The sequence below is a fragment of the Hippoglossus stenolepis genome, chromosome 21 (assembly GCF_022539355.2).
Source record: "Hippoglossus stenolepis isolate QCI-W04-F060 chromosome 21, HSTE1.2, whole genome shotgun sequence".
Classification (NCBI taxonomy): domain Eukaryota; kingdom Metazoa; phylum Chordata; class Actinopteri; order Pleuronectiformes; family Pleuronectidae; genus Hippoglossus; species Hippoglossus stenolepis.
This window is the reverse complement of record NC_061503.1, coordinates 5,640,528-5,656,480: the sequence shown is the minus strand read 5'-3', so window position 1 is coordinate 5,656,480 and position 15,953 is coordinate 5,640,528. Positions and strand designations below refer to the sequence as shown.

The following is a 15,953-nucleotide window of genomic DNA, read 5'->3' as shown; positions in this document are numbered from 1 at the left end:
CTAATAACACGCTGCACACAACTCAGCCGACCTGCGGGCAGTTTTTTTTTTAATTGACATTTTACGTCAAACAAAATCAAGACTGAGCTGTGTTAAACTTCTCCTGTTATACCGTGATATCAAACTCAATTTCTGGCTCACATACCAATCCATTTTCCCTGTACTTATCATTTTTATCTGTCTTTTCTGCAGAAATCATTAAGCCCTACTTGGAAGCCAATTACATTTCCAGGAACCTTTGGTATAACAGGACTTAGTCACACTAATAGTGATTAAGTGTGTGGCGGACTGCAGAGTTTCTTCCTTTCAGAAAAAAAAACTGATTGAAGGGCTTCACATGCAAATCTATGTTTCATAATCCCCCCTCGTATATAACCCAGATATTTCATGTAATTTCAGTTTTCCGCCGAAAAGAATATGATATCCCGTCTTTTGTAAGCTTTAAAAAAATGTGTTAATGGTTTCTTAACAGTAGCTCTTCACTGAACCACAGCAAACTCATTGCCCTCCCACAGACCTGAACCAAGGAGAACTACTGCACTGTTATGTTATCTTTGTTTCAGCTCAGCCCCAGTAAATGAAGGCTTCACCTTATGAAACTACATAGTTAGTGCCATCTGCATGATGAATTTAATTGCTTTTCCTTGCCTGACACACTTCTCTTCAACCCGCCTCATATAAATCTTCTTTGTGGTTTCTAACATTACTCAGGATTCCTCGAGTGTTAATCAAATATGACGTTTTTTTCATTGAGGATGGGACTCATTCACCCAAATGCAGCGTAACAGGCCCTGGTCATACCTCTTATTAACATGTGTCTAGTCTGCTGGAAATAAAAGGAGACATATTATGCTCGTATCCAGGGTTATAATTCTTATTTGGATTTGTACTTGAAAAGGTTTACACACTCTAATGTTGAGGAAAAAAAAGTCCCTTTCCTCATACTGTCCATTGCTGCAGCTCCTCTTTTCAGCCTCTGTCTGAAACATTTGATTTTAGCTCCTGTCTCTTTAAAGGGATAGTTCACCGAAAAATGGAAAGTCACCCATTATCTACTCACCACTTGGCTGATGGAGGGGTGGGTGAAGTGTTTGAGTCCACAAAACACTTCTGGAGTCTCAGGGCTAAACAGCGTTGCAGCCGATTCCAATACAATTGAAGTCAACGGTGACTTCAGCTCAGCTTCTGCCTTTTGAATCCAGGGAGAGTTGATTGGCCAACTAGTCTCGGCGGTGCCAATCCCCCCTCCCTGGTTCACCTGGAGGTGCTCACTGGGCCTCCTCCACAATCCATGTTTGTGTTCTCCACTGGTAGCTGAGGCTAATGTCAGTTGTTTTCTTCTGAAAGGGGGTCGTTTGATAAGAGCCAGACAAATCAGTGAAGGCAATGTCGTGACCAAAAAGACCCAATCGGCAAGCGGTCGCAAGCGTCTACGTCATTGTTTCAAAACATCTCCACTTCTGCCCGTCCAGATTACAATGCTGTCCTGAAATTTTATAACTAAAGACTACTTGACGGATTCTAAACTCAAACACAATCCGAGCACAGACACACGCGCACACACACACACACACACACACACACACGCCCAGGGGCCCCGCCCGCACTCACTCACTGTCAAACAGTGAGATAAGAGGAGGTGTTTCATGTGAAGCAGCCTGTAAGTTACTTTGCTGAAGATCAGTGGGAACAAACCGTGAAAATACAGTTTCCACTACGGTCCAGTGGCCAGTGCCGCTGCTTCACGATCAGAGCAGAAGCTGCAGTGGGTTTGTACCGAGCTGTAGTTTCTGTTTCCTCCTCCACTCTGACCTGCTCTCACTTTAACTAATAAACACTCATCACAAGTTATCAGGACCTGATCTGTACATGAAGTAACTTTGTGTTTGTTGGATTTGCTCCAGAGTTTATGAGGCTGAATTTAAACATAATGAAAAATGACTTCAATGTTAAGAATAGTTAACAGTGAAATTTTTCAATGTTAACTATTCTTTTTAAGTGTGAACTGGCACAACACTGGTGTAGCCTCAAGCGTGTGCAGAGAAAAAAAAGAAAAGACCAATTTGGACCATGTGAATCAAAACCAGAACAAACAAATGTTCGGTGTCACTGTACTGCAGCTGAATGCGGGTGCCACTTTTCACTAATGACTTCCAGTGTTTGACTTCCACCAACAACACCAGCTCAACGAAACACAATGTCCTGTTCCTGCAGCCACACAGAGGCAATGAATAGACTGTTGCGCGCACACACACACACACACGCACGCACGCACGCACGCACGCACGCACGCACGCACGCACGCACACACACACGCACACAGAAAGGAAGATGACAATAAGCCACACCAACAGATAGCATGCTGCACGACATTGACTCACTCGATCTAGCGCTATAGCAAAAACATGGTATCTCTCTGCTGACTCATATATTACATATTAGTAACATCTGCGATATTTCGCACTTACCAACACGAGGGGGCTCGTTTGCACGTGTGCACACACACACACAGAGAGAACACATTGGGCAGCACATGCAGTTTCTCTTAAGGATCTATGGAAAATCCCTGGAAAATCCCACTAGCTACATAGAAAATGTAGAAATCTATTAGCTGATCTGTGGGTTCTGTGTTCAAGACCTTCCCTGATATTGGATTATTGATGATTATTGAAGATTATTGATAATATATTTATAATATCAATAATAATATAAGATATTTGCTGTGAGAATGGGCCCTCATTAGCTGGTTGTAATCACAAGGGAGCGACAGCACTTGCGGGCAGTAGAAGCAGGGTCTTGTTTCCACATGCAGATGATCCTGATGTTGATCTGCAGCAGATTTTGCGCAGACAGGAGAGCGACCCAAACACACAGAGAGGACAACAGACTGCTCCACTGCACTCCCTGTTTTTTTCCCGTCATCACATCCAACACATCCACATATGTTCTGTGGAAGATTCCATGGTCTGTCCCAGCCTGATTATTAACATCCCCCGTCCCCATCTTAGGGGACATCTAGTACATTACATCTCCACAGCACAAACACAAACTGTACCGCACAATGTTTGTGTCCTTATTGTGTTCGGTACCAGTAAACTCCTATAACCCTAACCCTCCCACAAGAGAGATTCATTCCAAGTCCCATTTTAACTGCTCTGGTGGGATTTCCTCAGGACTCTGACGCACTTGCCCAGTAACCTCAGAACAATGCAGAGCAGACAACACAGGTCCTCTGCACAGACTTCTGATGAGGGCTCCTCCTGATAAGAAGCATGGCATGTTTGTATTGTGCTCTTTTCTTGAATAAACAGTAGATTGAGTTTATGTTTCGAGGACTGAGTTTAAAACCCCCTCACTCCTGTCCAAATCTGCATTTATACAAACTTTCATACCAACAATGGATTAAATGCTGACTAGAACTAAGACTAGACTTGTGCATACCTCTGTCACGGTCCCTTATTAATTTTTCTTAATTCCCCACATAGGAAAATTGTGTTGGCCCAGATATGGCCCACATGCCGTGTGGACTGATGTGCTATCAGTCCACAGTGCTATTTGGGCCATACTCACCATTAACCACACTTTAGGTTCACATCCAGATTACACTTTGCTGAGAGCACCGCATGTTTGCCAAAAAAGTCCCACATTCGTTTTTTTTTTACAAATGGGCAACTTTAGGCTCTCGTCCATTTTGTTTGGGCCACAAGAAGGTCAGAAGTGCTGCATCATTGCCTGAAGTGGCCCACATCCGTATGCTATCTATTTGGATTTTTATTTGGATCTGCATCAAATTACACTTGCTCATAAATATCAGTCCCCTCGAGATCCCTGTTCTTTTTCATCAAGGTCCAATTATTATTTTCTGAGAAATCACAGAAATGCTCAGAAAATGGCCTTTCTCACACTGTTAAAGAAAGAAAAAAACAAATCCTGGATCTGCCCCCTAAACCAGATCCGTACCAAATTTTGATGTGTTCTTTCCTGAACCATACCACATCCGTTCACCAGGTTTCGTGGGAATCTGTCAAGAATGTAGAGCTGCTTTCAGACCTGCAATGTAACTGTCCGGATAATCTCCTGACACTCTCCATAGAGTGAGATGCAGACATTCGCATGATCTCTGCAGCAGAATTTATACGTCAAGTCCTGCCGGTGCCCGCTGCACCATTCCTCACCTGAACGATTTTCCTGTTGTTGTGAAGGCATCTGAGCGGAGAATCTCCTGCTGCGTTGTTCCTGTGTGAAATGCAAACTCTGGAGAAAGTCCCGACCCTATTGTCCGGACATCCTGCAGAGTTCATGTCTGTAAACCGCTTTACAAACCAACTGACAAAGGGAAAGGGGTGAAAACATAACGTCCTCGGCGGAGACAGTAAGACAATTGTTTGTATCAGTTAATTACTCCTACTCATCAATAATTTATTAATAATTTATTTTTTGTATCATTACCTCCACCAAGGTAAAGTTAAAATAAAACTTTTGAATGAAGAGCGACAAACCCAATGACTTAATTAAGTCTTATTATATCCTCTTTTTTCCTCCTGTTTGTTTGATGCAGAAATATGAAGCGCCACCTGGTCAGCACGCCACGCTGTTTTGCCTCCAGGTAAAATGACACCTACAGAAGAAATACGGCCGACAGCAGAGCCGGAGAGCGAGACACTAAACTTTTAAATCATTATCCTGCAATGAGGGTGGAAATGTGTCACTGTGTGATCTGAGACAACTTTCTAACTGGCACACAAACACAAGATGACATGTGACCCCCCCCACACACACACACTTTTTTATTGTCTGTTACTGTCCCTATTTCCATTTGAATGTCCTGAACATTCCACAATTTTGCCACAATGCAATACTCAGAGGAAATGGAAGAAGAGGAGGTGGAAGTAATTCCTTGGTCTATTGGATTTGGCGCGTAAATCATGGAGAATACAAATACAGTAGAAGAAAAAAGGTGTTCAGTTTGCAGGTTGAATGCTTGAGCAATCTGTATTCAAATCGATTTGTCACCCGCAAAAAGGCCTTGAAGGACTCGGCCGGACAAAGAAATTTACGTCAGGCTGACCCACATGGCCCTGTGCAGCGATGACCTTAATATTCTGCCTCCCTTTATATAGAACACACCATATCGTCAGCTCAACTGAGCAGCACAAAAGACCTAAGGCGCATGCTGAGGTGAAGGTCTTGAGGCGTGTTTGAAAAGCCTGAAGAAACAGAGCGACGACCTGAAAGAACCCGAGAATCAATGCTGTGGGAGGCAGACACAAGATTGTCTTTATATTCTCCCCCCTTCCACTGAACATGTTGTTCCTGTTGACAAACCACTGTGGAGAATGATTGCACACGGTTGTTTGTTTAGTACCCGCTGTGGACATGTTGAGTCAGACAGTTACGCAGAGGTTTACATGTAGAACCCCACCTGTTTTAAACTTCCTCAATTCAATTCAAATCAATTTTATTTGTGTAGCGCCAAATCGTAATAAACATTATCTCAAGGCACTTTACATAGAAGGTCCAGAGCTTAAACATTATACAGAAACACAACAGCTCCCACAATGAGCAGCACTTTGGCAACTGTGGAGAAGGAAAAACTCCCTCATTAACTGGAAGAAACCACAGAGAGAGAGAGAGAGAGAGAGAGAGAGAGAGAGAACTCTTAACGAACTCTTAACTTTTGGGAAGTAACTCCTTCGTCCAAAAGGACTGAACTTCATCTGGCCCCTGGACTTAATGACACTCCTCGGGGATCCAGCTCCTTCCACGCCAAGCGCACATCCTCTTTCCTCACGCGCAGTACTGCAGCTGGTTGCGAATGAATTCAACCAGGATCACCAGGCCAGACTACGCTTTGTGACATGTCCACTTGCGATGTCTTTCACTTACAGCACGTAAATCCCGTACTTACTGCCAAGCACTGATTTTATCTTTATATTTGAGGCCAAACTCAAAAAATCTATGAACCGCTCCATTGTTGTGGTTTCCATGTTTCCGAACTGAGCCTGAAGTACATTGAAAAACATGCAAGTACACTGAAGTACTGAATGAAACACTTAGCGAGATCTCGTAAAAGTACATGTTTTTGTATTTTGAAACCATCAATTTCTTTTAATCTATGCCTTCTTTCCGGGCTTCTTACCTTTACATGGTTCATTTTAACTTTGAGAACTCTTTATTGTATCAATCATCTCCGCTGCTTCCCAAATGATTACCAGCAACACAAACTTGAGACATTTATTGACAAAATTGGATCACGTACAACTGACACAAGTGCAGTGCTTGCTTTTTTTTGTATGCTGTCGAGTAGCTTCAGTGACAGCAAAGCCAAGTTTTTTCACAAATGAACTTGAAGAAAAATAAATATAGAAAATAAGTATATTTTCAAAGAATCCACATCTGGCAGATGTTTAATGTCTCTGACTCTCTCTCCTCTGCATACATGTGGTGAATTATATGACGAGTTATTCTTTAACATTACTCCTACTCTTCTCCGCAAGGCAGAGGAAGTTGCTTAATAAACGCCATAACTTAAATTTATTCCCATGTAGGCTCTTGATAGTATTTCTTGTGTAATTCTCAGAGGTGTGATCGTTATGGAAGCAGGTTTTCATTCTCTAACTGAGTTTGATTAGAAATTACACTGTAATTGGCGCGAACTACAGGAATCGTTAACGAAAACGCAACGACTCAAGGGTGCAAGTAGGTCGATCCATCGAACCAGCAAAGTCCTGGTGTGATAGAATATGGACCGAGGGCCGAGTCACATTTGGCTCTTTTCACAAACTCCTGAAACGTTGAACCACAAGGGTGGAGAGCTTTCCAAACTTGTGTCGAAAGCAGTTTGTGACTATTAGCAATGTGAATACAAATTATGACATGCCATGGTCCAGGTACTCTTTACTTTGAACGTGGTGAAACAAGGTACAAACAACAAGAGAAGAGGCACAAAGAACATCGAACTATGCCCGCCATTACATACAGTATGTTCAAGATCCACCGCTTTGTTCTTAAAAAACACAATTGCAGCAAAATCACGACTGGTCTGCCAGAAATAAATTTCTGCACCTCAGAAGAGTTTGAAAGCATTTTGTGGTAAAAAATAATGTGGATACATTTTGGTTGATATGCATTTCAAATTCACAAAAGACATAAAAAAATACCAACACAAAACATAAACACAAACACATCTTATTGTGTTTTGAAGACACTGTGGTTCTGTTTTCTTTTTTATTCTCTGTAACTTCAGTGCATATTAACAACAAGCATTTAACCATAAACTATTAAAATATTTGTGAAAGTAGAGCATGTAAAAGCAAAACATAGCTGAAAATATATCATCTATAAATCGTCTTTTTAAATTTTTAAAACTCTAAATTACTCTTATATTCATTGTTTTTCATAGACATCTTTTAAAATTTCATATTCGTTTAAATTCAACACACAGTTTCATTTTTTGACACAAGTGATGGTTTTGGCAACATGCATATGTATTTGTTCAATTCTGAGGGTTGGACTAGCACTTTGTTTCTTATCAATCTATTAAAGCTGCTTTCAGACATGCACTGAACTCCGGATACTCTCCAGAGGGGCCGTATGTGAGAACGTAAATGTCAGAGTGAGTTGCTGCGGACATTCTCTAGTAAAAACTCTGGATAACGTGCGATTGAGAATAAAACAGGAGATTCTCCTTAAGATCCACTGCGGGAGAGTGGGCGTGTTGATGTCGTTTCTAACACGTGACGCAAAACAAAAACTAAAAGAATACAAATACCTCAGGATGAAAAAGAGGTGTCATACACATAAAAGATCTGAACTTGGAAAGACCAAGAGAGCTTTTGTCACCAAGACCTGCAAGCAGTGTTGATGTGCTGTAAACAAAAGGCCCCCTACACATCTGGTATCAACATGTGGTTTTTGTGATCCGATCACAAGTGGACAGCTCTCTGGTGATCAGTGTCGATGTCGTGACTGTGGGTACAAACAAATCAACGAGAAGAGAAAATAAACGTTCGATTCATGAAACTGCAGCTGGTTAGAGGACGTCATCTGAGTAGGAGTTCCTTCATATGTGTCTCAGGCATTCGTGTTCACACCGTTAAAAGAATGTGGACACGTGTGGCCCAGAACACCCCCGAATGTGGCCTGGCGTGATCGGATCGCTATCTGATCTGACTGCGTTCACACCTGTAATTGGTGAATACCATGTGCGTAAGGGACCAAAAACATGTGATCTCACCAGCGGGATTTATACGTCATGTCCTGTTTCCTGCATGAATCTCCTGCTGCGTTCTTGTGGAGAAAGTCAGGACCCCATTATGTGGACATTCTCCGGAGTTCACAATCTGAAAACAGCTTAATTAAGAACCGTGGATCTTTGTGGAAAAAGCACCAGAATACAGCACCCAGATGACAAACATGTCAAATAATAGGCTTTTAAAACACTAACAATGGAAGTCCAGGTCACGTTCCTGTGTTCATGTATTGTGTGTAAATATTAGCGTGTAGTGGAGTGTCCTGTTGTTGTGAGCCAATCGTGGTCGACTGACTCACTAATGTAACACAGTGCTGAGAAATGCTGATAAGCCTTTTTGTAAAAACAGATAAAAACACTCGAGTGTCTAAAACAACAAAAAAAAAACATGTTTGACTTTGAACAGAAATGTCAACAGAAAGATCCTTAAAAAAAACCATAACAATAGAACACAGGTAGCAGCTGACAGGAAGTTCAATCTGCTCTGTCAGACTTCCCATGTATCCACAGTGTCCCCATGTTCGTTTGTTTTGTTGTGACATGTTGTACCAGAAGAAGTGGAAATGTGGTTGTCGACATGACTTCACACTCGGTCTCATAGTGCCCCCTTGTGGTGCTTCAAGTGAATGTCAACTCCCAGCAGCTTGTCCTTGAGTTTACCTTATTTATCAGAGTTTCTGCAAGACAGGGACCTCTCCCAGCGACACCCACTGGTATGGTGATGATGTCATGGCGGTGGTGGCGACCCCCCCCGACCAGAAACTAACTAGGAAGCCAGGCCGCCGTGGCTCTTGGGTTCAAGCGTCCCTCACTGCCTCTTGCTGTCCAGGATGGCCCTCCAGTCGTCCGACCAAGACAGGAGGCGTCTCTGGGAGGGGCTGAGGGACTGATGCTTGTTGTGGCAGGCGGTGAACAGGATGTGCTGCCACATCGGTTTGGACTCCACGCCTGCTCGGGACACAACCACAGATGTTTCAGATGACCCAGCAGAACCCGACTGACTCTTCAAACACTCTGGCAGCTGTCTCATATACTGCAAATTGATTGAAGTAATTTTGATCTTGTTACATCACTGTCTATCTTAAGTCCAGTTTTGTCATCTTGTACCAACCCTCCCTGGAACAACCATTGTGCGATCATTATAGACAGCTGTGGCTCAGGAGGTAGAGTGGATCGATCATTAAGCAGAGGGTTGAACCCCAAATGGGCAAGTGCAAAGTACTACTCAACCCGACATGACTGGTCCCCAAAAGTGACGCAAATGCATCTCAATCGCCCCCTAGTGGCTGGCTGCAGTGCACGTCACGAACCCTGCCTCGTAAATGCTAGTGGATGGGACATGGACCAAACCAAAAGGGCGAATAATTTTTCTCAGGGATGGTTTTACAATAAAAAATGTCCATTTGTTATGTAAATCACGAGACAAGTTTACATGGACGTCAATATTCCGATATTAACCCGAATAAGGTCCTAATCAGAATAAGCAATACTTGAATTAAGACATTAGAAGTTTTCCAATCTTAGTAGCATTATGTAGACATGTATATTTGTATACATGTCTATGTGTAAACAAATAGTAGGAGTTAATGTTGACATGAGTCCTAATCAGACTATACTCTGTAACATATATGTAAATAGAATATGAAAGGAATATTTTACAAGCAACTCATGTAAACATCATAATCAAAACAATGTCTTTTTCAGAATAAGGTCAATAATCAGCATATTGGTGTCACTGACTCCAGTTAACATTAATTAACGGCTGTTTTTTTGTGAAAAGGTAAACCCTTCACGTGCACACACATTATCATGCACGCAGTCCTTACCAAGAATATCAGGCTTGTCATCTATGAGGATGTCACCGCTGATTAATGTCTTGTCCCTGGTCAAGATGACCTGCTCCAGAAAGTCATGGCCCAAATGCTTCTCTACCCAAGCATACTGGACACACACACACACACACACACACACACACACACACACACACACACACACACACACACACACACACACACACACACACACACACACACACACACACACACACACACACACACACACACACACACACACACAAGATTAGATCTCATTAGAAAAAAGAAGCAGAGTCATTATTTCCAAAGGGCACAGAATAGATATTGTTGATTGGCAGAAGGCCTACCTTCTCATATGGGCAGTGTTTGTAATGCTTTATAGGGCTGGTGCAAATAAAGACATCTGTGCTGCAGAGAGAAAGAGACAAAACAACCAGAGGGGGAGAATTAATTTTGAAATCAATGCTACATTCTGGATAATCATAACAGGCACCAGGCAGTGGTAGAGAGGGAGAAAACACATGAGAAGGCACCATTGGACAGATTTCCCTGATGTGGAAACAGGTTCATTCAGGCAATGTGGCGAAGGGAAGCCGATCATGTATTTCCAGCGGGAGAGGAAATGCAAACATAGACTTTCATAAACTTGGTGGCTATTTTTAGATGTTATTCCACTGTGTTGTGTGTTTTTCAGAATGCTTCTGGAAAAAGGCAATCGCAGCCTCCTTCTGTTGACTGAGATTACATATGAATTAAAACTCATCAAAAAGTCGATGCTCATTACATGGTGCTTTCATCAACACGTGTGGCTGCTTCTACATGGAATCACAGTCTTTACGAAGAGTTGGACTGATGTGAGGTTCTGAAAGTTCTGCAGTGGAGCTTCCAATACCCATCTTAAAACCTGAGTGAGGCTGATGTTTCTCAGTATCACTGTTGTCATGATGAAGGTTGCTCGAAAACAGCAACACACTTTTGGCCTGAACTACAAATTGAGTTTATCATACCCAGGATATGTTTCTGTTGTCTAGCTTCACTTAGCCTAACATCAAGCGTCCTGGACAACCTTTGTTACGAAGATAGTTATCAATCGTCTCAGTTAATTTTAAGTTAACTCTATGGCTGCGGTCATAAAGTCAAAATAATCTTTATTCCTAACCACTATTCCTTGCAGGAGAGGCCGTATTTTTTTAAAACAAGAAAAGACAAAATAAAACAACTTTATATATAACAGCAGATACACAAAGAAAAAAGTAGTGACAAATTGTGCCATAGGCCGACAATTCAAGAAGGTCTCCTCCCGACTGGACAGATTTGACAAAGAAGAAATCAGGAGCTCAGGTGATCATGTGAGGATTCACGTCAGTTCTGAATTGTATCATGAAGATAAAACTGTTCTGTCTTTATATTTACGTGGGTCTGCCCAGGTGCAACTACGATGTTTCGTCGCTTTAAATGTTGCTGCTGCTGTGAATTGTGGGACAACATTCTGTGTTTCCTATGGTTAAGGAGATAAGTTAGGAAGCATAGAAGCTCCTTTCCTGATCATTAAGAGGATTCTAACAGCTCTTATTATGCCAGCCAGGGTAATCTTTGTTGGAGATCTTTGTTATTCCTCACTTTACAGTCAAATCTTCTGTGCCTGTTAGGATTCTGTGGATTGATGGACTGATTTCCCAGTTATCTGATTGGTCAGGAGTTTGGGCATTATTAGGTTTTGAACCAACTTAACCTGCTCCGTTAGTGGTTTGGCATATGTTACCATGGTGATTTACAGTGGTAAGACGATGAAAGCAAATCCTCCTTCGAAGCACATGAACTCTCCATCACAGAGTTACCCTCGGTCTCTGAAATATTAATGCAATGAGGCTCCATACTGGTGCTGCCTAAGTAAAAATGTGCATCATCATGTGCAATCAAAAACAAATACAGTACATGTTAGACTGGAACCAAATGGTGCCATTGCCATTGTCTTGCAATGGCAATGGCAACAATCCTGTGGCTCAGGAAGAAGAGCAGGTCGTTAGGTCTGTGGTTCAGCTCCCAGTTTCCTCCATTCCGCATGCTGAAGTGTCCTTGGGCAAGATACTGAACCCCAAATTGACACTGACAGTGTCAATTTGACCTTACAGGAATGCCGTGTGAATGTGAGAAACTGGATGTAAAAAGACTTTCCTTCAGTTGAACTCATCCAATTCTTGTTATTGGCCCCAGAAACAAAAACAGTCAAATACTGCCATCTACTGGGGACTTGTCTACTTACATTAGGCCTGTTGCCAGAAATCCTGGCCTCTGTTTTGATTGTAATTTAAGTTTTGAGCAGCATGTCACTAAACTTGTACTGCAAAAGTCCTTTTCCTTGCTTTAACCATTATTAAATCTGTAGAGCAGCTTCAGGCAGCACAGATCTCAGCTGCCAGGCCTTTAACCAGAGTAAACAGGCTGTAACACAACACCCCAGCTTCAGTGTCTTTACGCTGACTTCCAGTACGTTTCAGAATAGATTTTTAGGTCCTTTTAATTACTTACAAAGCAATTAATCATCTGACTCCTCAATATATCGCAGATCTCACACTTTGAGATCCTCAGACAGGGGGCTTTTTAAATGTCCCAGATTCTCGGGTAAAGGAGACAGAGCTTTTGAAATTTACCTAATTCAAGTTTTATTAATCTTATGAGCGGTCTCGCTTAAATTTTAATGTTTAAATTATTTTTATGTATTTTTACTTGTGTATTTTTTAATTGAAGTGTGTGTGTGTGTGTGTGTGTGTGTGTGTGTGTGTGTGTGTGTGTGTGTGTGTGTGTGTGTGTGTGTGTGTGTGTGTGTGAATGGGTGAACACAAAATTATACTGATTAACGCTTTGAGTGGTCATCAAGACTAGAAAATCACTGTATCACATTTATCATTATTTTTAATATATATATAATTTAATTTAAAATTGCTGATATGTGTATATTTACACATATGTGTGTGTATGCTGTATAGACAGGTTTTGCTTTTAAAAACTGTTGAAGATGCGTGGGCAGTAGTGAAGTAGAAATAAAAGAAAGATAGGTGGATCATAATGAACCCGCCAAGGTTGTTTCACTCAACTTTTTTTGGCATGTAATTCATTTTTTATATTAATATAACACAATTAAATCTACATTAATTGCACATAAGACTAAAGGTATTGAGATTTGTGAGGTAATGCAGTTTCAGTTTCAGTGCCTGCTATGAGTTATGCAAACCACTAGATGTCACTGTCTTTTCCTATTTGAAGCCCCAGAACTTTTATATCTGTGTTTGTGCACAAATAGAAATTAAAGCCCAACCCCCCCAAAAGTTGTCTAAAGGCTCAGTCGGCCCAAAACTACAATTACGAGAAAAAGCTATTAAGTAATTAAATCACTCTGGTTAACTTGTATGTGGCACTGCTCCTCATACTTCTGTTATTGATTAACTACACACACCACCAGTTGATAAGCATCGGCCCCCTTCAGCTAACAAACACTAATCCGGGGTGGTGAGACAGCTGGTCCGACACAAATTCAGTTCTTGCAGGTTAACAAATAAACTTGGTCCTTGACCTTTCGAAGGCAACACGGGTTGAGAGTTAAACCCCCTCGTGGCAACAGTAGGGAGTGAATACACCCTTCAGCAGCTCTGAGAAGAAGGCGGCCGGTCGAGGCCCCTCAACGGACTCCGATAAGACGAGGACACTTATGTTGTTACGCCGGCTATGGGACTCGAGGTCGATGACTTTGGCTCACAACCTAGCATTTCTCTCAGTTCGCCCAGTGCATGTTGTTTCCAGTGCTAACAGGCGTTTACAGAGTATGGTGCATCACTATACTTTGAATTTGAACTAGCTTTGCCTCAAGTGAACAAATAGCTGCCTTGAAGTCATCAGAGGGCTTTTCAATGCTGTTCTAGTAGGCCGCCTATGGACTCCACACTAAGTTCAATTTGCACGAAAGCAGTGTGAGAGCTAGACTCGGCGTGCGCCTACTACTGACTGTGGTGTATGAGGGCAGGAGTTCCTTCGTAGTAACTAACTTACTTATCCATCCTGGCCATCTCCTTGACGGCTTCCAATCCTCCCGGCAGCGGCTCCAGCTCTATGAAGAAGTCTTTGGACTCCCAGATGCTGATGGCTTTTTCCTGAAGTCAAAGCACACACACGGGCATACAGCTTATCATTGAGCGGTTTACAACTGATGAGGTGCATGTATGTGTATCTGACCCGAAGGAGGACTGTCTAAAAGTCATGTTTTTCAAGGTCAAGCTTCCCTTCCCAATGTCAGCTTGGATTGGCTCCAGAGACGTGAAAACAGCAAACATGTTTTCTTTTTCCTGAGGGTTTCTGCCTGACGTGTTGGTGTTTGTGTATGTGAGAGAGACGGCCGAGGGGCAGGGGAGGATGGGGGACGTCTCTGAGTGGTTGGCCCTGCAGGGTCCAAGACGTTTGGAGCGATGTTCCACCCGTGAATATAGATTTATTTAACAAATGTGATATCAAAACCAGCTTTAATGTATTTCATCAAAGAAGAGTCATATAATTTAGCTTACAGCAAAACTTAAGTGCAGTATAGCTTTAAAAAACTAAACATGAAATTGTGCTTGAGTTGATCAACAGGAAAACAATGCTTTACTTGTTCAGGCCAAACAAGTCTGACTGATCCATACAGGCCTATACACATTATGTTTTGGATGAAGGGAGAAGCGATATTTCATGTTGATTACTATAAAACTTCTTCTTGCACACTAAGAACACACGGTCTCTAGATGGGATGACTCGTTTTGTTTGTTTACTTCTGGCAGCACTGAACTAGTTCACCACTTGAAGAGGCCTCTCCAGGAGCTACTTACACACAGGTCGCTCCTCAGCTGCCCGTACTGCGCTGACACCCAGAACCCCCTCCTGTCCTCCAGGGTGATGTGAGGCTCGCCCGGGTACCTCGCCCGGTACTTCTTCAGGAACCCGCCCTCGAAGTCTGCCAGCACCCCGTCCATGTCGACCAGGACCCGCAGTCGCTTGCCGGCCAGGGAGGAGGTCGACATTTCTACGCAGATCCTCCTCACGGGGTCAGGGAGCAAAGTCTTCCCTCTTCCGAGAAGGCGTGTTGTGGCGGAGAGCAGCATCATCTGTCACTATTAGCTAGCTCCGGTAAGTCCGCGTGGGAGTCGAGAAGTTAACCCCAAATAAAACACTGCAAGTCGTTTCTGACTCTCCTCTGAATGTGTTGTTATTCGTGTTCCCGTGGAGTTGTGTTGAGGGGCTCACTTAACTTTATTGTCACCATAACCGCCCTGACGGAAGGTTAGCTAACTTTAGCTGCCGGGGCTAGCACCACCGCAGCGGACGGGTCAGACGTGTCCGCGGTGAGCGTATAGTTTGTCAGTGACAGTTGATCTGACCCGGCGGCCGCCTCTCCGCCACCCGGTGCCTGTGACTGGGAGTGTGGGGGCCGGAAGGAGAGGAGCGGACACCGCAGCACCGGGACCGGAGAAGCTCCGCAGCAGAGGACACACTGTACTAAAGTCCGCACTGCAGAGATATGTCACAACAACGCGATGCCTCACTCCTCCAAGTTCCCTGCGCTTCTTTCTTCTTCTTTCTGAAGTCGTATGGCGGTTAGCCAATAACGTTATGGTGCTTTACCGCCCCCAACTGGTATGGAGTGTGGATCTGGAACCTGAATACATTCACTCATTCTAACAAAACCAAAACTAAATAAATATATACACATAAAGTTATATTCTCTCTATCAACTGTGTCCTTCTGATATATTGAAACAAAAAAAGATCACTAACCCACAGAACATTTCTCTGCTGAACTACTTTATAAAAGATCACGTAAATACGGTGGCCGAGAGAGCTCAACGCACTGCAACTTAAGAAAAC

The 15,953-nt window shown here is 42.8% G+C and overlaps 1 protein-coding gene across 1 annotated transcript; it reads right to left on the bottom strand.

Annotated features, from left to right (window-relative positions):
- Positions 1 to 6,220: 6,220 nt before the first annotated feature.
- LOC118100793 (5'(3')-deoxyribonucleotidase, mitochondrial) lies at positions 6,221 to 15,655 on the bottom strand. The gene is made up of 5 exons (XM_035146205.2): positions 14,919 to 15,655; positions 14,110 to 14,210; positions 10,413 to 10,473; positions 10,078 to 10,192; positions 6,221 to 9,199 (listed from the first exon to the last, which is right to left on the bottom strand). The coding sequence occupies exons 1-5, from the start codon at positions 15,192 to 15,194 to the stop codon at positions 9,060 to 9,062; spliced, it is 693 nt and encodes a 230-aa protein (XP_035002096.1). The 5' UTR covers positions 15,195 to 15,655; the 3' UTR covers positions 6,221 to 9,059.
- Positions 15,656 to 15,953: the final 298 nt, after the last annotated feature.